The sequence below is a fragment of the Numida meleagris genome, chromosome 13, assembly GCF_002078875.1.
Source record: "Numida meleagris isolate 19003 breed g44 Domestic line chromosome 13, NumMel1.0, whole genome shotgun sequence".
Classification (NCBI taxonomy): domain Eukaryota; kingdom Metazoa; phylum Chordata; class Aves; order Galliformes; family Numididae; genus Numida; species Numida meleagris.
In genome coordinates this window covers 7,807,893-7,834,201 of record NC_034421.1, presented here as the reverse complement: position 1 = coordinate 7,834,201, position 26,309 = coordinate 7,807,893, and the positions used below count along the sequence as shown (strand labels likewise).

General features: G+C 38.0%; 2 protein-coding genes across 8 annotated transcripts in view; one reads left to right on the top strand and one right to left on the bottom strand.

Moving 5' to 3' along the window:
• Positions 1-1,503, bottom strand: part of NDE1 (nudE neurodevelopment protein 1) — an 18,546-nt gene extending 17,043 nt beyond the window's left edge. The window contains exons 1-2 of one of the 2 annotated variants that reach the window (XM_021412189.1): positions 1,415-1,503; positions 158-278 (exon numbers count right to left, since the gene is read on the bottom strand). The gene's annotated coding sequence lies outside the window, so the exon portion shown is untranslated. Of the gene's footprint in view, positions 1-157; positions 294-1,414 lie in introns of those variants that run through there. The other variant, XM_021412188.1, reaches the window with a different exon arrangement.
• On the top strand, positions 1,502-26,260 carry MARF1 (meiosis regulator and mRNA stability factor 1). 6 transcript variants are annotated; one of them, XM_021412182.1, is made up of 27 exons: positions 1,502-1,577; positions 3,157-3,364; positions 4,888-5,550; positions 6,491-6,665; positions 7,131-7,357; positions 8,099-8,216; positions 8,906-9,078; positions 9,857-10,291; positions 10,897-11,060; positions 11,148-11,309; positions 11,996-12,185; positions 12,684-12,862; positions 13,784-13,864; positions 14,157-14,393; positions 15,156-15,275; positions 15,620-15,795; positions 16,013-16,233; positions 16,955-17,097; positions 18,398-18,531; positions 19,054-19,256; positions 19,735-19,962; positions 20,664-20,894; positions 20,995-21,207; positions 21,907-21,967; positions 22,067-22,207; positions 23,161-23,331; positions 23,829-26,260. In XM_021412182.1, exons 2-27 carry the CDS (start codon positions 3,218-3,220, stop codon positions 24,056-24,058), a joined length of 5,223 nt encoding a protein of 1,740 aa, XP_021267857.1. In that variant the 5' UTR covers positions 1,502-1,577; positions 3,157-3,217; the 3' UTR covers positions 24,059-26,260. The 6 variants fall into 6 exon arrangements, with proteins under 6 accessions (XP_021267857.1, XP_021267860.1, XP_021267858.1 ...); XM_021412183.1 differs by lacking the exon at positions 1,502-1,577 and adding an exon at positions 1,719-1,881 and having other exon boundaries at positions 3,160-3,364; XM_021412181.1 differs by lacking the exon at positions 1,502-1,577 and adding an exon at positions 1,719-1,881.

The following is a 26,309-nucleotide window of genomic DNA, read 5'->3' as shown; positions in this document are numbered from 1 at the left end:
CACCATACTATGTCCCCAATAATTCAAAAATGTATACATTGTTTGCAAGTTAGGGACAAAGAATGTTTTACTTCAATTCTTTCAACAATTCTTTAAGGATAGCATGAGTGCACAGATGATATCAAAAATATACCTGAACATTTTGAATGGTTCTCACCTTTAAATGCTGGTAAAGCATAGCAAAATCTCTGAGGTTTCAGAGGAAGCTGTTTAGTCTCTCATCTGGTTCCACAACAGCGTAGCAGACCCTGACAGACGCCAGAGGCTCAGAAGTGCTGCTGAACACAAGCAATAAATATTAACACGAAGGTTTTATAATTACTGTGGAATAATTGCTAGAGGTGACTTGGAAATTAAACTTATATTAAAGGTAAAGCATTGTTCATACATTAAGGAAAGGTGCAAAAGCAGAGTGCAGCTGTTATGCAAGGAACCCTTTCCACAGAAGTTCCCTAGGCAACCTTAGGTGTTGGCAACATCAGCAGAGCTTGATGTGCTGACTCTAAGAGAAGCGGCACAAAGGGTGGAGCGGAGCGAAGATACGGCAGCCAGGCTGTGATACCACTGTTGGGATAGTGAAGCTTATCCACAATGCTTAATATTTTCAAAATTTAACCCTATGGTGCACAATTTTAACAGATATATTTAAATGGAGTGAAAACAAAAGACAACTTAAGTAGCTGATGAATGACAGTGGACAACATAATGATATTGGCAGTTACTCTGCAGCAGTTGCCTCAACAGTTGGTTATTGATGATAAATATGAAGCCTGCTAGCTAAAAGGGGGGACTTTAAGGATAACAAATGGATAATGAACCAGCACATCACAGATCTAATCACAGCACCTTACTGCTGTGTAGCTTATTGCTATCTACAATGCACAACATATACAATAAGGTGTAGCTTATTGGCTGGAACATTCATTAGCAGAAGTCAGAGGAGACTGGCTTTGCTGCAAAAACTAAGTAACTGAACACAGAACCACGAGCTTTACAGCTGGAACAGATCACCAACTGTCATCACAAACTACTGATGTTTTTGAGAATTACTGACACAACAAGATGTGACAAACATACTAAAACTCCTGAAGAGGAATCATTTAACATCAGTGGAAGCTAATTCTGCATATGTAAAGATGGTACACAACTCTCTGCAGCCTCTAAAATTGGATTTGCATATGCTTAAGAATAGATTCTCATTACTTTAATACCCTTTTGAATCCTTGAACTGACAAACCGATGAAGCGGTCAAACGCTCGTTACCAACACCACCTTGTTCAGGAAAGCAAAATCTAATGCAGCAGCAAAAATGGATTTGGATATGAGCATTGTCACTCTGAACTTTGCTGGTAGCTGCAACCCGCTAGGCAAAAGTGAAGGTAAAATGAGGACTCAGCCAAATAATGTTACTTACAATCCAATGACAGAGCTATCTGAGAAGGCCCGCACCCTGCTCTGTAACTCTCCCCGCCTCCTGAAGAGGCTCGGTACCCTGCGTTCCTAGAAGCAAGTCCCGCCTACGGAGATTGGCACCATACTTATGTCCTGGTCTTCCGCGACAACCGCTATGTCGTGAGGTAACTCCGACACTCCCCCCCCTTCCCCCCCACCTCGGCAGCCCCTCACCTCCCCGCCCCTCCCTTCTCCGCTCGCAGCGCCGCGCGCCGCACCCGCGCAGTGTAAAAGCCGCCGCCCCCAGCGCGGCTCGGGGAGGAGGAGGGAGTGGAGTGTTACGGCAGCTGTCTGTACGACAGTGGGCTGCTTTCCGGCGCTCGGCGGTGCTTGACGGCGGAAGGAGCAGCGGCGGGGGAGGGAGGACAACAAAGGGGTGTGAGGGGCGGCGGCGGAATGTGAGGGGCGGCGGTGCCGGGGGCGGCTCAGGTGAGGCGAGGGGGACGCGGGCCGGGGGAAGGTGAAGTAGGCGGGCTACGTTGCTGCCGTTCGCCAGGGCCTGCTCCCGCGGCAGGTGAGGCCCTGCGGGACGCCGCGGCTCGGGGCTTCCGGGGCCCGCTCTCCTCGCGAGTTGCAGCCCCCTCTCCCCGGGGGGCTGCCCAACGGCCCCGGTACGGAGCTGCCCCTGGGCAGGAGCGGCCGTTTGCCTCGTAGTGCCGCGGGCTGCGCCTTCCTCCTGGGAGCGGGCAGCGGTCGGGGCTTAGTGTCGCCCCTTGGGCCGGGGGCTCCCGGAGTTTGCGGGCCGTGAGGGCGAGGCGCAGCTGCGGGGAGCTCGCCTGGCTCCCGCCTGTTTTCTTGGTTATCTTTAATCCCTTTAATTTGTAAGGAGAACGGCTCTGTTGGGTATTACCAGGCTTCAGAAGTGGCCTGCTCGGGAGTTCTAGAAGTTTTTAACTTAGTAGTTTGCATGTTGTATTGTTGGAGTGTTTACAGATTGTATGAATAAACATTTCTGCTGTTTTTGAACAAAAATGATATATGTTTTTATGGTTAAAAATAACGTTGGGGCAAAGACAGTGTTATGGGTATATTCCTTGGGGTTTGTGGTGACCATTAAATGTGAAAAGCTGCATAGCTGTAGTTTAACTAGCGTGGCCTGTAGTTGGAAGGTATGGAGCCTTCATTTCTAATCACAGGTTGTTCTGGTGGAGCATGGCTGGGCCTTGAGCATCTTTCTCCCTTGTGGTTCCATAAAGCTGAGCTGATGCAGTGGGACTATGGGACTGTCTGAAAACTATGGAAGTACTTGTAAATCTTAATGATTTCAAAACTCAGATTGTATCCTAAATGCTGTGTGCTTAATACAAGTGTATGTAGCTCTTTAAATGAGTGAAAGAACAGTGAATATGCAGTTGGAATCTTCCAGCTGAGTTCACTTTAATCTGATTTGTATTCAATGAGCTAGTCATGAAAACTTATTCTCTGGCTTTTCTTCTGGGATTTGTTTCACATCAGCAGCAATGCACTTCCGGGATTCTACAAGTTATGCCATGGGCTTAAACAGTCCTTTCTTTAGACTCCTTTACGTGTACAGCAAATCATGAGGAGTACTTATGTAATAGACATGAATAGTCAAGGCTATGGCCCATGCATAATTAAATTTGGCTTAAATAATGCAGGACTGTGACATAGCAGAATTCATAGGACCACCATGATCTTGTCTCCTTTACCTTTAAAAATATATATATATTTTTTTTCTCTTAGCAGGTGGAAAGAATGAAAGGAAGGAGGGATGGAAGAATGTTGAACTGTTTTGTTTGGTTGTATGATGGAAGGAAACAAGACAGAGAACCTCTGTAATAGATCTTTTGGATGGCTTCAGCGACAAGAGAATGATGTTAAACCATGGCTCTGGAAACTTTCTAATTGCTTTTCTGCTGCTGAGAAGACTTTGCCTTGTAGTGCGAAAACGGTAATTTTTTGGTTTGTTAAAAGCATAGCTGTTAAACTGGTACAGAGCAGTATACCTAACTGCGATGTTATGGCTCAGAGGTGCAAGTAGGGAGGGCAGAAAGAGGAGACAGCAGTTACTGTGCTATAAGCAAGGTCTGCCTGGGAGTTCAAGGCTGCTAGTTGTGTTCACAGCTCTCATCAGTTTTGGTGAAAAGTAAGTTTTGGTTGACTGTTTTTATCCTATACTTGCATGTTTGGAGTAATATGAATTGTATTGTAAGTATAGGGCAGATTCTTGGGAGCTCCATCAAGCTGTTGCTGAGGAGTGGGGTAGGAAAGTACTCTCCATGCTTCCAGATCTTACTGACTTAGTTTGGAGAGAGATTTATTGTTTTCCAAATTAGGTATGTATTTGGGTAGTTGTGGATGCTGCTCTTAATGAATGTCTGATTATTCCTAGGTTCTTTTCCTCAAATGTTTCTGTTCTGTAATTGTTCTATACATTTCAAGTGTAGAGTGCTAAGGGGTTAGAAGTAGTAGTATAACACTTGTTTGAGCAAGCAAGCTCCAGCAATTAAGTAACATTCATGCTTGTTCCATCTGTCTTTCAGTTAAAAGGCAAGGGGGAAATGGGTGGGCACATACACTCCTATGCTTGTCTTTTCATGCTTAGGGTGGTAGGAGGGGAGCTCCTGTAATTCTGGAGCTAAATGTATTAATACTTTCAGGTGGATTTTTAGCTGTTTCTTCGGTGCAAAAGATAAGGTATCAGGAAAAGAAAGTAATGATCTTGAACTTCAGTAACCCATTACTCATTGCTACGTAGTAGGCAATGCATGAAGTTCAATTCAGAAAGTGGAAGTACTTTCAAAGTACTGATATAAAGCCTTGGAACAGTTGTATGCAGGTTTGCTATACTGACTTTCAGTTCTGGTGTTTCTCATAACCTTGCTTAGTTTTCACTTCAGCCTTTGTGTACATTTTGGTACAGCAGAGTAGGCAAAAAGCACAAATAATTATTATGAGAATTTAGTCGTCTGTCCTCTTACTTTTTTTCGTGTAACTTCTAATTTTTTTTAACTCTTAGTCTTTTAATGTATTACTTTTAAAAACTTTAATCAAGGTTTTCAGTCTGTTCAAAGCAAAAGATTATTACTTTTGTACCTCCAAACTGTGGCTTTCTGTTACATTTCGTCCATTTTTTTTCTTGCTTTAAAGATTATTTTTGCTTTGCAGCTGTAAGTATTTCTCAGACATAGCCAAACAGTTTTTTGCTTTTCAAATTCTGTTTTTACAGACCTTTTTCTGTTTGGTTTATACCTCTTGGTGTTTTTTCTAAAACCCATTGGTACTTTTATACCTCAGGCTGGCATATAAAACTAGTGTGTTTTATTTTACACCTGGCACTAATATTTTGTATGCTCAGACAGTGAGGTAAAGATAACGCTTTGTATAGTTCAAAAATATGCATGTTTGTATTAAAACATTGCTGTTTTATACATGTTTCTGAATGTAACTGAGCCTTCATTTTTTTTTTTCCAGAAAGATTACATGGAGAACAAGAAAGGTGTTGTAGAATCGAAGGATGCTTCATCTCATAATGCTGGCTCTAAATTATTTCCAGCAGTACCGCTTCCTGATGTTCATCCTCTTCAGCAACAGCAAATACAGCTTTCTCCTGGCCCGAAAGTAAGCTGCTGTGCTCATGGCTCTGACTCTTGTACTCCACAAATGCATTGTGGTGTTGGTGATGGTAGTGTGATTCACCCTGGCACAATACTAGACTCAAAAAGCACTGGGACGATTACTTGTCAAGTAGGGTCAGGATTTGCTTTCCCATCTACATCTTCACTGAAGAACCCTCCAGCTAGAAGCAATTTGGCAGGTATTGCCAGTGAATTCCCTGGCATGTGCATAGAAAACAATGTATCTTCCTGTCAACATCTGCCCTGTTGTGGAAAACTTCATTTCCAGTCCTGTCATGGTAATGTGCACAAACTGCATCAGTTCCCAGCCCTTCAGAGCTGCACATCTTCTGGCTATTTTCCTTGTTCTGAATTCACAAGTGGGGCTACAGGCCGCTTGGACGAGCATATTGCACAGTCGGAGCTAACATCACATGTGTGCGCCAACCCTTTGCACCTAAGTGTGGCACCTTCAGTTTGTTTAAAGGGCTCTCACTACTGCAGTGACTGCTTGAACAAGGTTTGTACGCATCACATTTCTTGTTTACTAAGTATGGTGTACGGTTAATGTTGAAATAATAAGGCTTGAGCAAAACGCCAACTTCCATGGGTTGCGGTTTGCATCCTCCTTGTTGATGCATGGTTCACGTGTAGTAGGATCCCCTTGCAGGCCAGCTCTTTTCTGAAGCAACATCCAGCTTAATGAGAAGATGAGTCTCAGTGTTCAGCTTACAGTGTATCTGTAATGTAGTCAGAGTTTTGACTGAATTCAAAGGATGGTTCTCTTCTTGACAGCTTCAGATAAAAAGTTTTCTGTAGCAGTGATTCAGAAAAGGCTAAATAACACTTAATGAGTGCCTTTGTGTACTGATCAGTAAAGATCCACTTGTAAGTCATGTGAAAAACCTGAGGCTTTATGGGCATCCTTATTTTGGTTTGGTCTTAGTTCATGCTTCCCAAACCTGTAACTTCAGTACTAGCTTGGTACTGCTTAGAACTTGAATTTCCTATTAATTCAAGTGAAATAATACACTCAGCTTTGCAGGGTGTGTTACTTGAAAACTCAATTTTATAAATTTTTAATGTAGAAATATTTTCAGTAAATTTAAGTGGTGAAGTCAGTATGCTTTGGTGAGAAAGTTGAGCCTTGCACTCTTAATTGTGTTGATTTCACATGGTAGGTGTTTCTTCAAAAGGTCCTATCATATTAAGATGGCATGTCTTCATATGCAGAGTTAAATAGGATCCTTCTTTGCATTTGGAAATCTGGAGCATAGTATGCTAGGAAAGACTCTAGGGCTGGAAGCATGTTTCATACAGTGATACTGCTGTTAATTAACTTCCTAGAGTACATTTGAACTTGCCTTCATTGCAGGAGGGGAATTGAATGTTTCTAGCCTGAAGTAGTACATGTTCGTGTTTACTAAATAAATATCAATTTTGAAAAACTGTCCCAACAGCCAACCAGAAACAGCCTAGTTGATGCCGCTAAAATCTGGCCAAATATTCCTCCACCAAATACACAGACAGCACCTGTTTCTATCCCAATATGTAATGGCTGTGGAACCCAAGGAACAGGAAATGAGAAGAGTTTGCTACTAGCGAGCAGTCTTGGCAAATCACCGCAGAAATATGGTAAACAACATTTGCTAGAAACTTACACTTAGTAGATGTCTTCCTTAAGAGAGCTCGGTGTAATAGTACTTAAATTGCACTGTCTTCTGGGAACTTCAGTGAAGTCATAGACTAAACTGTAGGCAATACCTTGTGTGTTTTGCAGCACTGTAACTTGGATTCACCTGTTTTTACAACCTGGTGAACTTCCCGTATACTTCGTAGTTTGCATACAGTTTTGATTTTGACTATGTATTTTTAAGATGTTAAAAACTAGAAAAGTCTTAAGAAATTTGAATTTCTTGTTATATGTAAAAAAAAAAGTTATTTAGCCGTGCTTTAAAAAGGATTTTCTTATTCTAGTGTCTGCTCTTATTTCAGATGCAGTAAAGGCATAATGTTTATAATTACAATATAGCCTTTTTGAGTGTATATATAGCATTTTTTTATTTGGGGATTAACATGAGCTGTGTTAAACCTGTACAGGGTCTCCAGAAGTTGCAGTAACAGGCCAAGTCCTGGAAAACCTGCCTCCCATTGGAGTCTTCTGGGATATTGAAAACTGCTCAGTACCCACTGGCCGTTCTGCTGTAGCAGTTGTACAGAGAATTCGTGAGAAGTTCTTTAAAGGTCACAGAGAAGCAGAATTCATCTGCGTGTGTGACATTAGTAAAGAAAATAAAGAAGTTATTCAGGAGCTGAACAACTGCCAGGTATGAAGAAAGCATTGCCCTAGTGTACTGCTTGAGAATGCGTATTTTAATTCAGTAATAAATGAATTTCTATGTAGTATTATCTGTCGAAACTATGGATGTGGCATTAACCTGGAAATTTAAATGCTTAACTTTAATTAGTGAATACTGTGCTGGTTAGTAAGGGCTGTTGCAAATCAGTGGTATCGATTGGGATTCCTTTTAACAATTTGTTTTTTCATCAGTACCTTTTCTTGGTATCTGACTTTTTCTGTGCAAGTTTCTATTTCACACATTCTGACTCCCAGATTTGCAGATGTGATAGCAAATTCCTTGTTACTGGGTAGTATTAGTTTGACAGTTTGTCCCGTAACATTGGTTTGTTACTTGTAAATATATGCTTCCGTGAGGAAAAACAAATTTATAAGAGTACTTAGCATGTTTGTCACTCGCATATTTAAAAATGAGGACTTGTGGAATGTTTTTATATTGGCAGCATATACTACTAACATATGCAAAGTGTGGAAATTGAGTTGTTAACAAGGAATAGTAGAAGTCATCCCTAAGGCACTGCTGAGCCACTAGCAGTAGAGCTCACTGCTCTTTAGAGCAAACTGGCATCTATGTGTTGCAAATCATGCAGATGTGTCTTCTAAAGAGAAGCTGCAAGGGGGGAAAGCTTGTAAATGTTATTTTTTTTAAGTTTAATCTAGCATGAGTCAACTTCAAGCCTTTCTTGAGAGTATCTCTGTGTTTCCACAGGTGACTGTTGCACACATCAATGCTACAGCAAAGAATGCTGCTGATGACAAGCTCAGACAGAGTCTTAGGAGGTTTGCTGATACACACACTGCACCTGCCACTGTGGTTCTCGTGTCAAGTAAGTGTTAGTGCTAACCTGTGGTACTTCTGCATGTGGCAGAGAATCTCTTCTTTCCTGCAGTATTATTTAGAACCAGCTTTATCTGAATTGCTTAAATAGAATTAATGAGTTTGTTGGCAGCAAAGGAGAAGTAGGCACAGTAAGATAAGACCTTTTAGTTATATTGGAATCTGTCGAGTGTCACTAGATAGTACTTACAAGCATAGCTAATGTTAGACAGATTCAGTATAAACATAAGGAAAACACAATTGGTTTTTCTTTAAAAGCAAAATAAATACCTCTTACTCCAAGCATTTGGGAAGTTATCCATAGTATTGTAGTTGAGCAGCTTGCATATTTAGCAGTGTTATCTGCTACTACAATTGCTGTGTATTTTGGGTTCCTCCCTAAAGTTGTAATCCATGTGAGGCTAATCATCTGTTTGTTATGAAAATTTACTATAGCAGTCAAGTACCTTGCTGATAGATTGGGAGAAGTTAATACTATAAGGAAGTCCAACTCTGAGGTGGAATGCGAACCGCTTTTTTAAATTATGTCTATTAAAGTCTTGTCACTATTAGTGCTTTTTCACTGAAAGTCTTCAGCAATACATAGAACCTGACAAGTGAAGTCTGGAGTTTTGTTTGTTTAACTCATGACTTGCACTTCTTCCGATGTGTTTCCTTATCTTGTTTATTCCCCCCCAGCGGATGTAAACTTCGCTTTGGAACTCAGTGACTTGAGACATCGGCATGGTTTTCGGATAATTTTGGTACATAAAAACCAAGCCTCAGAGGCACTCTTACATCATGCTCATGAACTTGTTTGCTTTGAAGAGTTTATTTCAGACTTGCCGCCAAGGTTACCACTGAAAATGCCGGTAAGATTTTATGTTCTTAGTTCAACAGATATTTCCAAGTGTCAGACCCATCCTTCTCTATTTTAGAGGGGAAGCAGGCTTAAATTATGCATTGTTTTTATGGTGAGACAGGATGTCTGCTACGTAGTTGACTACTGTCTGTAATTTATTTACTGATGTGTTTGTATGCTTTCTGCCTTAAGAGTGAAAGAATGAGATAATGTAAGAACCAAGTAACTTACTGAAGTACAACAGCAAGATCACATGCTTTTCACTAAATATTTTATTAGGTAATGTATCTTATGTGTTTCTTTCACTGGCAGAAAGTAGGGTAAGAACTTAGCAGTACATTAAGACAGCTTTGTGGTGATTTCTTAACATGCTGAGAAGCTGGCTCAGTCTGTTTTTTCTTCTCGATGATGCTATCTGGATTTGCTGTGTTATCTTTGCTCAGCACACAACCTTTTCTTTCTTTGAAAGAGCTTCCTTAACTGTGTTTACCTGCATTTGTGTAATACATAGAATTCTTGGTTTGCAATTGATCTCTGTTATCTGAAGAAGTAATCAGGTATTGATCCATTGGTTAGTTTAGTTTCTTTTATCCTTAGAACACATAAGAGAGAGAAGTTTCAGAACTTACCTTGGTACTAGTTTTCTAAATGAATTGAATGTTATGAAAAGAGGGTTGTTTTATTTTTGCAAGGCAGAGCATGTTAGCAGAATCAATGTAAAATATATACTGTTTTTGGACAGCACATGAGTATTCTGACAAACTAAAAATCTTACTCCCTTGAAACAGGCATGCCATACATTATTGTATGTTTACAATCTGCCAACAAACAGAGACAGTAAAAGTGTCAGTAATAGACTCAGGCGATTGTCAGACAACTGTGGAGGAAAAGTCCTGAGTATTTCTGGAAGCAGTGCAATTCTCCGCTTCTTAAATCAAGAAAGCGCTGAACGAGCTCGGAAGCGAATGGAAAATGAAGATGTTTTTGGCAACAGGATTGTAGTCTCTTTTGCTCCCAAAAACAAAGAACTTAATGAAACGAAGAACTCCAACTTTGTTGGAACTGAAAAGGTGAAGTCTCCCAAAAAAGTTAACAGGAGTACAAAGCTTTGTCTCATCAATAAAGATGGAAGTGATCAGTGTTCTGGTACCAAAGGTTCTGCTGGGAGAGGATTACAGAGTCATGGATCAATCATCAAACCCACAAATGTTAAAAGCTTACAGGTATTGTTCTCTTCTGCCTTGTTTAGTATCCTTGCTTTTCGTCTAGTTTTGAGAATTGTTTCTGTTAGAGTTGTATTTTTAACTAGTCAATCCTAGTTTATGTATAAACTAATAAATATACATGTCCTGCAGGAATACACTATGCATCTGCTTGGAAAGCATGCAGTGAGTTTGAGGGTGATCTTTTTCCCTCTCACTATTATATTCTACTTCATTTGGGAATATTGTTGGTACTTACTGAGTCTTGAATCTTAGGCCGGTTTTGACTTCTGTCATAGAATCATGAATCAGACTGGCTTGAGTTTGAAGGGACCTTGCAGATCATCTAGTTCTGTGGGCAGGGTTGATCAGGTGATGTTGAGTATAACACTAAGTGATTAACTTCCAGTTGTAAAGGACACAAGGATAGATAAGTAATATTTTTGCTACACTGTATTCAGTTCATTATTGACCATTTACTGCTTTGTCATAGTAAACCAAATATTCCTGGTTGAGGTTTCAATGAATATCTAATTAAAGAAAGAATTTCGTTTTCTGTCACAAGGAAGGCTTCTGGCAAGGAATGCGTGGTGCTTTTATGCTGACCTTTCTCTTGTTCTGTGTAGGAGCTATGCCGTCTTGAATCAAAGACTATCAGTAGAAATACTGAAAACCAGCAAGAACATCTGCGAGAAATTCCTTCTCAGAATAACTCTAATGCAGCAGCTCCTGTGTCTCTGGCACCAAAAAAAAGTGGAATGGGAGAATCATCCTGTAAAAGTAGTTATAAGTATGTTCAAAACTAACTACTAATGATGCCTTTTAATGTGAATTAGGCAACATAATGATTTTTCTCTTTTTGTGTATTTGTAAATAGAAAAGAGACTTCTGTTTCCAGGAGTACTACAAATTCCCCTGTAGATAAAAAAGATAAAGATGAAGCTGTATTTCAAGTCAGCTATCCCTCTGCTTTCAGTAAGCTGACAGCCTCAAGACAACTCAGTCCTTTATTTGTATCTCAGAGTTGCTGGTCATCTCGGTAAGTTATTTTCCTTATTTGGAAGGTGCAGTGTGACTGGCCAGTGCTAGACCTTTTCCAGTCAGTGTTTTTCCTTTTCCAAATACAGATATTTTTTCTTGACATCTGCAAATGGGGTTGCCTATAGTAGACATGTTAAAGTAATAACACTAACTCTTGTGAATGCAAAAAGATGTTATAATGCTAGCTGACAGGATGGACATAATGAGGTCAGCATTTATCAGAAATGTAGAATTATTTCATGTAAACTTTCTCTAAAGCTTCTGAAAAATCTTCAGGGGTATTAGATACCTTGTTTCTCTTAATTTCAGTGACTTTTACATTACTAGTATAATTTTCTCCAGACCCATGAAGTTCTCTTGGAGGCTTAAATATCTTCTGTCTGTCAGTTATTTTAAATAATGTGAATGAGTTTGACTTTTGATGTGTTCATAAGATGGTAGGAAGACCTGGAGCCAAAATATTAAATTGGGTCCCTTTGAAATATTATGTGATGACTTTCCATTTTCATCATAGGAAATGCTTATGTTGTTCTGGTTTGGTTCGAATGAAATTTTGCATGCATGAATACATGTCATAGGAAATTGCATTCCAAGTGCTGTATTTGTGCACTTGATTTGTGTCAGTATGTATATAGGAATTATGCAGTAACTGCGTCAGTTCACGCATGTTTTTATTTTACCCAGGAGTATGTCTCCAAACCTCTCAAATAGATCATCTCCACTCACGTTTAATGTAGTAAATCATACCAGTGGTACAGACTGTCCTGATCCTTTTGCAAATGGTGCAGATATTCAGATCAGCAATCTTGATTACAGATTGTCCAGAAAAGAGTTGCAACAAACTTTACAAGAAACTTTCTCAAGACATGGCAAGGTAAAGGGTGAAATACCTTCAATAAATCTTTTTAAATACTTCCTGTTTGTATCTTTGAGTGTATTTGTGGTCTCACTTTAAATGAGTAAGAGTAGAAAGCTATCAAAATACAACTTCTACACAATGCTGTGTTTTAACAGCATTTGTTTATTCTCAAACAACAAACCGGAACGTATCAGTAAAAGGAAACAACACAAGTAGAGATTGTTTGTAGCCATGCTATTTGTGTGATCTGTAGATGACATTCTTCTGGAGTTATCTTTTCATACAGGAGATAGTGCCTCTGTAAAAGAAGTACCATGGTCTTGCCTTATCCAAGGCTCATTACACATAACCATTGTTTGCATTGTCAGGTTGGCCATGGCTTGTCTTGCTCGGTTCCCTTTTCCATCACGTTTCTCTTGGCAAAAGGAAGACTGATACACTTGTCAGCTTAGCTTAGTTTAATATTTAAGGATAAATGCATAGGGTTGTGTGGTTTGTTTTTTTCCCTTTCAGGTAAAATGTGTTGAGCTCAGTCCTCATACAGACTACCAATTGAAGGCTACGGTGCAAATGGAAAATCTGCAAGAAGCAATTAGTGCTGTCAACAGTCTTCACAGATACAAAATTGGCAGTAAAAGGATCCAGGTCTCGTTAGCAACAGGAGCTGCTAATAAATCACTCTCTCTCCTTAGGTAATGAGCGTTCTCTTAATTACCATTGTGTGTATTTTTAGAAATGAAGAGATTTAAAATTCTGAGCGAAGGAATTATAAGAAAACTAAGTAAAATCTGTCTGGTTACCTGGTGATGTGCTAAATACAACTAGGTGACAGTTTTCAGTTCAGCGTTTTTACACTGCTTACATCTAAGGAGACAAGATCTTTGTTTAGTAGTGTACTTATGCTAGACTTTGATCTCTACTTTCGTAATAGCGTATACCTCAGTGTACTTTTGCAGCTGAGTTAAGAGTATACTTTACATCTCATATTTCTTTTCTCCAACAGACTCATATGAATCACTTCTTTAAGGAGAAGGCAAATATTTTAAATGCAGTTGCTATTTCAGATATCTATTTTCTGTGTGGAAGATATTACTTGAGCTAATGTGAATACAAATATTCTGTTTTTCTCTTCTTACTGAAAGAGAAAGCGTTAGAAAAAACTCATTTTGTCTCAAAACACTATGGTGTGTGTTGAATGGGATTCTTCATTTCTCTTGCTATTGCATAACTTACAACTTCATTTATTTCTTGCATTTTTAGTTTATGTCAATTCAAAGTTCTTAACGTAATGATCAGGCTGGTAACTTGTAATACTACAGCTCTAATGTTTCAGTTTGTAGATACTCAAATTCTTACTACTACCTATGAAAGATGTAATTCTTTCAAAGATGCCAACTAGATGAGCTACAAATAGATTACTATTTGTACTCCACTGATGTGAAGTGTCATTTTTCATAGTGCTGGGATGAAAGGGAATACAATTTATCCTGTTACTATATTTATAGTTCATAAATATACCTGTAAATATCTACCAAACTGGGCCGAAGGCTACATACCTATTTCTAATACTAACAGATTAGTTTTGTGATAACACTGCAAAACTTCTCTTGCAGCTCAGAAGCTGTCTCCATTCTTCAGGATGCACCTGCTTGTTGTCTGCCTGTGTTCAAGTTCACAGAAATCTATGAGAAAAAGTAAGTTCTCAATTGTTTTAATTGGTATATCTCAGAAGAATTAAATTTCGTGAATGCCTACGGTAAACAACAGAAACTAACCCAGTAGGTGTTGTTTTGCTGATAGGTGTTGCAGTCAAGAGCCAGTGACTGTGATACTGGCCTTCCTTATAGTTCTAGTGCTTTATTTCATTCATCCCCAAGTAGAAAAATTTATTTTGTACTTATCAATTCCCATAGAATTGTTTCTACAGGATTCCTGTTTTATAAGCATAAAATGCAAACTTAAAATGTATTAACTTCTTTCTTTTAGATTCGGGCATAAGTTAATTGTATCAGATCTGTACAAACTAACCGATACTGTGGCAGTCCGTGACCAAGGAGGTGGGCGGCTGGTGTGTCTCTTACCCAGCAGCCAAGCCCGGCAAAGTCCCCTGGGATCTTCACAGTCACATGATGGTTCATCAGCAAATTGTAGTCCTATAATATTTGAAGAGCTGGAATATCACGAGCCTGTTTGTAAGCAGCATTGCCTGAATAAAGACGTTATGTAAGCTGTGTATAAAATATTACATAATACTATGAAGTACATGAACAGCATTTAATATTAGCATCTGTATTAAAGTCTGTGTTAAAGTTGAGAAGGCTTTCATATAACATGCTTATGTCTTTATGTAGTTGTATTACAGAAATTAAGTTGGGCAGAAAATAGATAATTGAATTTTCAAGGCAGTTCTCATGGGTCTGCCTTCTCAGTAACTTTGCTATACCCTTAGCGCAGCTGTCAAGCATGAATGCTGCCTAGGCAGAAGCTGAAAGGTATGCTGACTTTCTATTGTTATGTAGGGAAGGTTGTACATACTCTTACTAGCTTGAAGGTTACTATATATTTATGGCAGGAACTGATCTACCTTTGTCCTCTGGCTGTCTTTGTAAATCGTTATTCATACTGGGTTGAAGACTTCCTGAAGCTGTATAATAAATCTTTCATTTTATTCAACAGCAGCCAGGGTGTGCTGCTGTTGCAGTTGCTAGGTGTTCACTTGCTACTGGCTGGTAGCTGTTGCTGTGCTGCTACACGTTTTAGTCAAATGGTGATAAAAATGTGGCCTAAATGTTTGTCTTCTGAAAACTTGCTGTAGCTGATCTCTAATGGAGAAAAGATTGAAGGTGCTTGTGACTATATTGTAGCACTGTCATACAATATCTGTGTATCATGCATATACCATAATGTTTGCTATGATTGTGCACAGGTGTAATGTGCTCAGCCTAAGCACTGAATTAACCTATTAAATTCAACTTCTTATTACAGTGAGCATGAGTTTGATCCAGATTCTTACAGAATTCCTTTTGCAATCTTGTCTCTGAAGACATTTGCTCCCCAAGTTCACAGTCTTCTACAGACCCATGAGGGTACTGTGCCTTTACTAAGGTAAGATAGTTTAATTTAGGCTTTCAGTGTAAGGGCTGAAATCATAGTATCTAAAACCTTATTGATGGCTGTTGTGCTCTGAATCTAGCTGTTATGATAAAATCTCTGGTCCTCAATGTTTGTCTTTATAGGAAATAAATACCTCATGAAATTATTAATTTAATATCTGAGTGCTAAAATAAGTAAAAATTCAAGATGCATTTTTCTTTAATGCTCATTTTATCAAGAATTCTGTGATCTATTAGTAAGCTATTAAAGTCTTATTCTTATGAATAATAACACTTTAGGACAGTTTTCACAGTACTATTTTAGTGTATAATGGAGGCTTTTTCTTCCTTCCAAAGCTTTCCTGATTGTTATATGTCAGAGTTCAATGATCTTGAAATGGTGCCAGAAGGCCAGGGTGGTGTTCCTTTAGAACATTTAATTACCTGTGTTCCTGGAGTGAATATTGCAACTGCTCAAAATGGCATTAAAGTTATTAAATGGATACATAACAAACCACCACCTCCTACCACAGGTAAATAGTTCTATTTATGATCTTTTTTTATGAACTAATACCTCTTTACTAAAATACTTCGACAGTTCTGCAAGTCATTTTATGCTATTCTTTTAAACTTAGTTTTAGCTTAATTTCCCTTTATTTTCCTCCTGTTCTTTGGTCTTTGTCTGAAATCTGCAAGGGTTACTGGAAGACTATTAATGGAAAGCTCAGTAATAAACTTTTTTTTTTGTAGATCCTTGGCTTCTACGTTCTAAGAGCCCTGTAGGTAATCCGCAACTTATTCAGTTCAGTAGAGAAGTGATAGATCTACTTAAAAGCCAGCCATCCTGCATCATACCTGTCAGTAAATTCATCCCAACATACCATCATCACTTCGCAAAGCAATGCCGTGTGTCTGACTACGGATATTCCAAGTTAATGGAGTTGCTGGAAGCAGTGCCTCATGTCCTGCAAGTGAGTTACATGGCACTGCTCCTTTTGTTTCAGAGAACTGTACTTTTATGTTGAACTTTCTGAAATGAGTATGTTGCAGTTATTACATAATAAATTCTATGGAATTATCTTGTCAACCTTGAGAAAGATGGTAATTGAACCTTGGAGTATAACTGCTTCCTTTTTTTTTAAGTGTTCTATTTTGTCTTTATCCCAGCCTTTCCCCAAAACAACTGTGGAAACTAACAGTGTATTCTAAGTCTCTGATAGAAAGTTTGAAGCTTCTTTAGTCTGTCTCTGGTGCTTGGGTAAGGAAGTTGTAATTGTGCTGTTTATCATAGGAACATAGCAAGCATTTGAGTGCCAGTTGGTCTGTGTAACTTGTGGCTTTAGAGACTTCTGTGTGAAGTAACACAGTATGTGGCCTTACATTTAAAAAAAAAAAAAGCTAATGTGACTGTATTTTGTTTTGAACATCAGTTAGTGTTCAAACCAGGGCTTTAAAATAACCCATGCAAGCATGTGCAACAACTGCAGTAGCACTCATGGAGTAAGTAATTCTTGATGGCATATACTTCCACATACGAAGTATATGGCTTCACAGGGTTGCCTTTGCAAACAGTCTCTTTATCCTTTTTATCCTGTTTTTCTAGCTTACCTATATTAGAATTGGCTTCTAACTATCTTTAGCGTTCTACCTAAATTTTCACAGGATAAGTGATCAGATTAAACTTTCTTTCAGATTCTTGGTATGGGTTCCAAGCGCTTGTTAACTCTAACACACAGAGCTCAAGTGAAACGCTTCACTCAAGACTTACTGAAGCTTCTGAAATCCCAGGCCAGTAAGCAAGTTATTGTAAGGGAATTCTTACAAGCTTATCACTGGTAAGTTATCTTTTGATTAAACAGGAAGAACAAGGCACGTCTCTACAACTGGGGATCGGTGCTTTTAATCTTAGTACATTCCATTTTCACTGTGATGTGGAATTTCAAACTTCTAATCAAAATTAAAACCTGTGCCAGGTTTTACTGCTTTACTTTAGCTGTAGGTTTATTTAACTTGCTCAAAGCTAGAAATAGGTTACTTCATTTCGTTAGCTCTATTTGAAGCTGTGAGGTTGAATTTAAGTAAGCAGGTTGTCATATTTTTGTAATATGAACAGTTATGAAAAGATGTAGCATTAGTCTTAGAGGGAAATCTGAAATAAATAGACTGACAATGTACTATTAATTTTTAATCAGATCTAGCAATGAGCATGAGTAATAGCTGTCTTACTACTACCAGGAGTTAAGTTCTGTTCTAGTACGGTTTTTAAAAGCAACAACAACACAGAACAAAGAAACCCAACCAGGATGTTATTTTTTTAGTGTGTTGTGTTTAAATTTTCCTTCCTCTGAAGATAGAAAGTAGCGCATCACATGCTTTGAGGAAACAGTAACATCTTAGTACTGTGTGTGGTCTACTTCTGCAAATATGCTTCTGTGCTGTGTAGCAATGCTTCCTTTTCGGAAATGCCCACTTCTGGTTATATTTCTTCTAATGGCAAAAATATGTTACTGGTTGCTTCTTAATCTGCTAAATGTGTGTCTCCCTTATGATCAGCTCTGGTGATTCCTTGAAATGTTTGTCTCCAGTAAATTCTTGTCAGTCTGGGGGGAAAGAAGTAGGACAAGTAAAATACCTCTTAGTATACTGCATAGTATTGTGAACCTCAGTATGGTGTTTTTGAAAACTAGTAGTCTCTACCTTCTCTTGATCTTACCTTGTTTAAGAATGTACATTTTAATTAAGCAAATACAGACTGAGAATGTGACCATATATAGTGTGATTATGTATTCTTAAATCACTTAGCCAAGTAATACTTGACAAGTTGTCTATTCTGTGTCATTTTTCTCTACCAGTTTAAGGAGTCCAGTTTGCTTAAGGAGTCTCCTCTCTTCCAGTGGCGTGTGAGCCATCAGTGTAACTTTTTATTCCTTTTGTTGGAATGGATAACTTCATAACAATGCATTTTCCTTTTTTTCATATGCTAGTGTTATTGGTAACATGAAAATTATGCTTATTTTGTTAAGATCTGAGGCTTATCTAATAGCATTCTACTGTATATTAGCTCAAAACTTTCACATTTCTTTGCCTACAGAGATCGTATTAAAATCTATATTGTACGATTTTGTGAACTTCCAGGTGTTTCTCTAAGGATTGGGATGTTACTGAGTATGGAGTATGTGAACTGGCCGATATAATATCAGAAATCCCAGATACAACTATCTGTTTGTCACAGCAAGATAATGAAATGGTAATTTGTATTCCCAAAAGAGGTATGTCAGTGTACTTTTTCTACTGTTGTCAAAGAAATTGTTCTTTGAATATTTTAGAAGTGGACTAAGTAAATCATAGAAGTGATATTGATTTTCTTTTGTTGATGTTTCTTCTTTTATAACTATCCTTATAACAACAAGGTAGCTATGAAGTTATAAAAATGGAGAATGTTGTTCTATGAATACTTATAAAGAAATAGATAGGAAAATGGGTAATAAAAGCAAAATAATGCTACTAGTACTGCCTGTAGTGAAGTTTTCTGTAGTATGATTAAAGAGTATGTTTATTATGCAGAAATAACCAGCTCTGAAGTAGTTAGCTCTTAAAGAAACTAAAGCACTCGTCACCTGCTTGTTTTGGACTTCACATGTGTAATTTCAGGACAGATCTTTAACGTTATAAGAAAACATGACCTGGTATGATGTGAGAAATCTGAAATCCACCACATTTTGTTTTTATATTCTACTGCATTTTGAAGTAGGTTGGTGCATAGCTATAGCTCTATTTCTTTCTAATTTTAGAACGTACGCAGGAGGAAATCGAAAGAACCAAACAATTTTCTAAAGAGGTAGTAGACTTACTGCGCCATCAGCCCCATTTTCGAATGCCCTTTAGTAAATTCATTCCTTCCTACCACCACCATTTTGGTCGTCAGTGCAAACTTGCTTACTATGGTTTTACAAAACTACTTGAACTCTTTGAAGCCATACCAGAGGTCTTACAAGTAAGTTCTAAAATCCTGAGCTATATTAAACATTTAGCTGACAAGATCTCCACAACTGTTTGTTTCAGCAGGAGTTTACTTGAGTCTGAGTTAAACTATGCACTTCTAATGTTAGCCAGCTGTTTTTAAAACTTCGATATAGCTGTGTTAGTAAGAACTGCCCCAAGTTTTTAGCGTGTTGAGGTTAATTTGTTAAGACATTCAAATTATGTAAACTGCATTACATTTGCAAAACTCAGTGCATCCAGGCTAAATTTCATTCAAATTGTGTTAATCTTGCTTAAAGTTAGCTATTGCCTGCTTTGTTACTTCAGTCTATAGCTTCTGCTTTTGCTTACTGGTGGATATCTTACAAGGTAGTTGAGCTCTACTACATAGCTAATGACTGTCTGCAATCAGTGAATTTCAGTTACAGATGACATTTTTTTCAGTCAAACGAGGTAACTCACTTTTAACAAAATACAATTTTGGTTTGTAGGTATTGGAATGTGGGGAGGAGAAAATTCTGACACTCACAGAAGTGGAACAAGTGAAAGCGGTAGCTGCCCAGTTAGTTAAACTGCTGCGGTCTCAAAAAGACAACTGCCTAATGATGACTGATTTACTGTCAGAGTACAGTAAAACTTTTGGATATACGCTGCGTCTTCATGATTATGATGTTAGCTCAGTTCCAGCTTTAATGCAAAAACTTTGTCATGTTGTGAAGGTAATGCTCTGTCTTCGTAGTTTAAAAGAAGTATAAAATGTGTAAAGTATTTCCATCTCAAAATACTGATCCCCGTGTGCTTAATGATGTACTTCACAAACTATTTCATCAAATTGAGAGAGAATTCTAAAGGGACTTAAAATGTATCTTCAAAAATCCTTTGTTCATTTTAGCTTGCCAGCTTTCTTGGGGAAAATTCATCCGCACTTAATCTTTTACTTGTTGTTATTTGAGTACTTTAAACAATAGAAATTGCATTTTTCCCACCTAACTTTGACTGTATAAAAGTAGTTATTTCCTACAGTGATAGCAGGTCTCAGCCTCTTGATGTTTTGTTCTTGATTTTTTTAATACTGGGTTGACGATTTGACTCTGAAAATGCACAATCTTGTATGTCAGTAGAAAAGGAAGGTTACAACTACGTAGATATAGATGCATTTTCCTGATTGCTTCCATGTTGTTATTTCAGCAGCTGGTGTTCAGGCTGGAGCTTAGTCACGTTGAGCTGGCGCATAACAAAAAATGAAATTGTGTGGACAAAAACTAGTATTAAAACTTTGTATTCAATTAATTTTGTATGTGTTTGAAAGGTTTATCATGTATTTGGCTGGAGTAGTACCAAATACTGGTATGTATCATGTGATGTTACTAATTTAGAGATCTTTCCTGTCCCTAACTCAATTGCAAATTTATTTTTGTAGATAGTTGACACAGAGTCTGGCAAGCAAATTCAGCTGATAAATAGAAAATCTTTGCGGACTCTCACTGCGCAGTTACTCGTCTTGTTGATGTCTTGGGATGGAGCATCCTTTCTTTCTGTTGAACAACTTAAACAGCACTATGAAACAATCCATAGTACTTCTCTTAATCCATGTGAATATGGATTTATGACCTTAACTGAGCTCCTAAAGAGTCTTCCTTATTTGGTTGAGGTATGAAAGCTCTTTTTTCTTCTGCTGTTTAGCACTTTACATACCCTCTAGTTATAACACCTTTTTTAAACTTGCGCTCATTTTTTTTTTCTCCTGATAGGTTTTTACGAGTGGTGCAGAAGAAGAGTATGTGAAACTTACAAATCTATACATGTTTGCAAAGAATGTGAGGTCCCTACTTCACACTTACCATTATCAGCAGATTTTTCTTCACGAGTTCCCAGTTGCATATAGCAAATACACAGGAGAAGTGCTGCAGCCCAAAGCATATGGATGCAATAACTTAGAAGAGCTCTTGGGAGCAATTCCACAGGTGCGAGGAATTGTTTTGTATAATTACATTGAGGTTTCTGCATGAACTAACAACAGTTAAAACACCTGATGATTCTGGTATTTGGTGAGAATTACTGGTATAATAATATTCTCCAAGGGGGTTCCTACCAGTAGTATTTTTAGTAGCTTCTCAGATCTTTCTTATATAAAAAAGAGCTTTTTAAAATTATTTTGGTCAAATTCTGCTTTAGAGTCATTCCTGGTAAGACCATAAACATTCTTGGCATCTTTATCAAATCAGAATTCCTTTTTGTTTTAATGAACTGTACAGTACTGAGGTTCAGTTTTGCTTGAAGTGGGTTATTGCTCTCAGGAGTGAAAAGCAATGGCAAGTTGTCATAAGAATCACAATATAATTTTGCTATGATATCTTGTTGTCCTCTTGCATTTAAGTGCTCTAGGATAATTTTGTGACGCAGTTCATGGCTTTCTTTTGAATAAACTAATCTGTAGGGGGAGTAACAAAATGGAAATGCCTTGTAGCTCTGTGGCTTGCCTTTCATCTTTGGCATGAATTATTTTTACAAAGCTCTGATTTGTGCAGTGTCGTACAAATGAGCAACATGACTTAATTTACTGTTAGAAAATTTAGTGCAAGGATGGATGAAGGCAGTGAGTAAACTGTTCTAGGCTTTGAGGCTAGGATGTGCTGCTAATCCTGTTTGTTTTTCCTCTGTAGGTGGTCTGGATTAAAGGACATGGCCATAAGAGAATTGTGGTACTGAAAAACGATATGAAAAGTAAGTCATTCCAATTTTGAGCCAGTATCTTAGTTTCCTTTTTTCTTTCTATAAGAGATAATTTCAGTAAATGAACCAAATGAACTTGCCTTTTTGTAGCTCGTTTTAGCTCACCTAGTTTTCCCCCTGCTGATCATATGGATGATCATGGAAATCAACTTGATGACCATAATGGACATATTATGGAGACCCCAGGATCAACTTCATCAATGGAATTAAATCTAGGAACACCTAGCAATGGTAATGCAAAATGATTTGTATAAGAAATTGCTTATCTTTAGGGAAATAAGCAGAGTGAGCAAAGCAGCATGGGGAAAGCTGTGTGAGTTAGTAGATAAAATATTTGCAGAAATGTTCTGTGGCTTGAAAGCTGTTGACCTTATCCTAGGGCATATAGTTAGGCGTGTGTCCTTCTGATGAGGGCCTCTGTTGTTCTCAGCTGCCAGTATGTATATTGCCACTGCAGTATTGTTTCGTGTGAATTCTAGTGGAAGTTTCATCAGTCTGTATGGATAAAGCTAATGAGAAGCTGGTCAGTCATGGCTTCTGATAGGACTGTTTTTCTCCTACCTTCTGGTGAGGATATAGTGATCTTCTTGGTTTTTTTTATTTACATATTTGCAAATTCTAATGGCAGTCCTGTTGGCATTGGTCTGTCTCCTGATAAAAGAACTAGGATATACTGAGCTTGTGGTTTGTCTTGCTGTGGTCTCTAGCTCTTTCTTTTACTACCTCGAGGTTGGAGAGCGTGAGGTGATTGTTGAGGTGTTTTAAGTCTAGGCTTGTGTCTTTTAGTAAGAGCAAGTTACTTTATTTTGAAACCTTTGACTTAATTTTCACATTTAAGTGTTGGTATGTAAATAGCTGATAAGGTATCAGTAGCTCTTCAGGAGAGCTGTCTGGTAAGTGGCCCTTCTCTGTTCCCCAGCTATGTTTGTTACTCAAGCTTGGCAAATACCAGATTTTGCTCTAGGGGTATACCTACTCAGGCAGGCACTAAGTTTAATATAGTTTGGCTTTGTTTTATTGTAATTAGTTTAGTTATATGCTTTTCATCCCAATGAAGTGAGTGAAGTTAGCATACAGCATAACTCCTAAATCGTCACGTTGAGGAATTTGCATTCACCGGCTCTGAAGTAGCAGCACCTTCACAGCTTACAGATACTTTGAAAGATGTTCCCTTATTTTTGTAGCTCCTAATCAAACTGAGCAAGAGCTTCTTTGCCTCACAAATACATCTCCTGTTGACCTCTTGTGTGAGCCAGTTCCTTCCTGCTTACCATCCCCCCAGCTGAGACCTGATCCAGTGGTTCTCGAGTCTGCTGACCTAATTCAGTTTGAGGAACGTCCTGTACCTCTCTCTGGTAGGAGCTTACTCACCTATATTGTATTACTTACTGTGATGGTTCATATAACCTAGAAAGCAGAGCATAAATACATTAGCACCTCCAATACATTCTATTGTAGGATTGATGACTGCTATCACGTGCTTTTGATTATTGACAATAAGTGGCCTATAGTGATGCTCTAGGATGACTTTTGTAAGCACCATGTGCCTCACCGCTAAGACTGCATTTTGCCAACCTGCAGCAGCCTTTTTTCCCCAGTTACTGCACAGGGCTTTTTAAGCACTGACAGGATTCATTTGAAAATTAAATTAAACCTTCTCAATAGTATGCAATACAAACAGTAGAGCAAAAAGCAAAAGTCACATCAGTTGCAGAGATGAAGACTGCATACTTTCTGGTTTCAAGTTGAGCCAACTAGCTCTTTTAAAGAACTTATTTGGTAAAAGGTATTTAAGTATTCCTTCTTCCCAAGAACAGAGCATTAATAAGTTGAATTGCTTTGCTTATTTTAGAGATGATGATTTTAACAGAAGAAGAAAAACAAAGAATTGTTACCGCAGCTCAAGAGAAACTGACCTCTGGTTCTGCGGCATCTAGCACTGCAGAGAATACTTCAGTGCCTCCCTGTCACTCTGAAACCCAACTAAACAAGGAAGCAATGGACAGCCCAGCCAAAAAGCAACACAAAAACAAGGTGAAATTGGCAGCAAACTTTTCACTTGCACCTGTAACAAAGCTTTAGCTCTTTCTTTTAGTGTGGAAACAAATACCTATGGACTCTGCACAAAGTCAAGCTATTTGCTAGCCCTTATGTATTTTAACGAAAGGCCTGGAAGAATCAATTTGTATTTAAGTGTGTTCTGTGAAGATTTTGTTCCTCTTACACTGAACGCAGCTATTAGCAGAGCAGATTTTTTTCTATTATTTCAAAGAAAATCCAGCATTCATTAAATTATTCTTAAATTTTACAGTTTTTCATAAATGTGTGTTCAGTAAGAGCAAAATATGAATTGAACTAAAATGGAACAGATTTTATTTTCCTTAAGCCTCGTTGGTGGTGTAATCATACATGTAGCATATTACACTCTATAGGCTGTTGCTTACTGGTATTGTTTCAGACAGTATTAATGCATGATCTGTCTTTCTAAAGCCGTTAAGAAGTTTAACTTGCTGACCTGCAGTGACAAGAGTGAGGGAGTTGATTGTCCTCCAGGGGAGAAGCGTGTTCTCTGCCCTTTCAGATGACTAGTAGCTGCATTGTAAGTTCTTCTGGGTTAAAGATGTCTGTAGAAGATTATGTGGACTTTTTTGTAAAAACTTGTTTTAAATATTTTCTGTACTTCTCAGTTCCATTTAGGAGCTTCCTAGGACATTGATGTTTTAAGCTTCCCTTTTATGTTTAGTTCCAGTCTGGCATGGATTTGGTTAAGGAAAAGACTGTCTTGGTGTCATGAGTTTGAGATACAGACACACATTTTATTGTGTCTAGTAATGAAGTTAAGATGATTCTGAGACTTCTGAAATATGCATTGAATGCATAAATGACAGATAGTGGAGCAGGTCCTATTAAAATGTTTTGTGCTGGAAGGTATTGATGCTATTTTCACCTGTAAGGAAAGTTCTAACTACACGTGGAAATGCTAAGGTTGTTCTGCTTAACCTTGTTTTCAATTTTTAAGCATCTTTTGTAAATGGGAAGCTTATTCTTCAGTGTGCTCTCTTTTAGCTGTGTCTGTTTTTATTCTAAAACTTACTTCTAGTGTTGGAAGCTTTTTTCAATTTGTGGTATCTTGTGTTGGCTTGTCAAAGGGCCAGCTTTGGAAGAGAGATTAAGTCAGTGGATGACCTCAACTCCAGTTAGCAGTGTGCGAGACTTCATACCCATACTGGGTAACCGTGGCATTTACAATGGGTTGTATTTGCCAGGCAGCAAATAAATTGCTTGTTGCATTGAAAGAACCTATACTAGAGGGATTCCACTGGCTAACTGTTTTTTTTAAGGTGGATTCTACTGTAATATGCAAGGAATGAACATGGGCTCTAATTTTTCAGCCAGCAACAGGAAATGCCACTGAATATAATGGCTATAGACAGAATTTTACTAGTTGGATTTTGTTATAAAATCTTTTAAATTTAGACTCACATTACCTGTAGTAAATTTATAGCCATTGTGAATGCAGAGAAACACTTGGAAGTTTTTCTGAGCATTGTGGCACAGTGTCTGAGTCCTTAGTAAACCTCTGCAGACATCCTCCTATAGAAAGTGAAATTTAGAAGTAAGCTTTCTTGGAATGCTTTTAATAAGTTTGAGTTAAATGCAAGAATATCTGCTTTCACCTTATGTTTGATGAAGTTGATACTGAGCACTTAGATTTTTGTTTCAGATGAACATACGTTGGAGAAAAGTGAGAAATTATATTTTCATAAGTTGCAGCTGCAAGTTATCTAAAATACTGAAGAACCAGTTCTTTGATGCTTCAGAGAAAAAGATATTTGTCAAAGTGAGTCTGATTGTTAAACCATTTGTGGAGGTCAGCATATCTTTTCTGGGTTCATGTGATTCTGATGAAATTGCCGTTTGAAAGTAATAGAATAATACTTTTGAGAAGTTGTGTTCATAGTGTAACAAAATAGCTATTGAATTGCAATATATTTTTTTATCCAAAGGGTTAAATGAATGATGTGACTTGCAGATTTAAAAGTATTGCAACCATGAAGTTCTTTAATTTAACAATTAAATGTACTACTTCAAATTCATGTCTGTTTAAAAAAAAATGTCACTGAAGCCCTCAGTTTATGCACTATCTTTGTCTTGGAGTGGGAGGGAGAAGAAATTCTTTTCTTAGCTGTCTACTTTGTTTGGACACTTTATTTTGTGGCTCAAGTGCTGTTTTGTGTGTTGGGACCAAACAGTTGTGTCAATAAAATTTTCAAGCAAGCATAATTCTTGTCCTTTTCTGAGATAGAGGGGAAAAAAATTAAACTGCTCTAAA

Coding starts and splice junctions, on each gene's coding strand:
- MARF1 (XM_021412182.1), top strand. CDS start 3,218: ATGATGGAAGGAAACAAGACAGAGAACCTCTGTAATAGATCTTTTGGA. Junction 15,276..15,619: donor GGTACTGTGCCTTTACTAAG/GTAAGATAGTTT, acceptor TTCCTTCCAAAG/CTTTCCTGATTGTTATATGT. Junction 19,257..19,734: donor CCATACCAGAGGTCTTACAA/GTAAGTTCTAAA, acceptor TTTGGTTTGTAG/GTATTGGAATGTGGGGAGGA.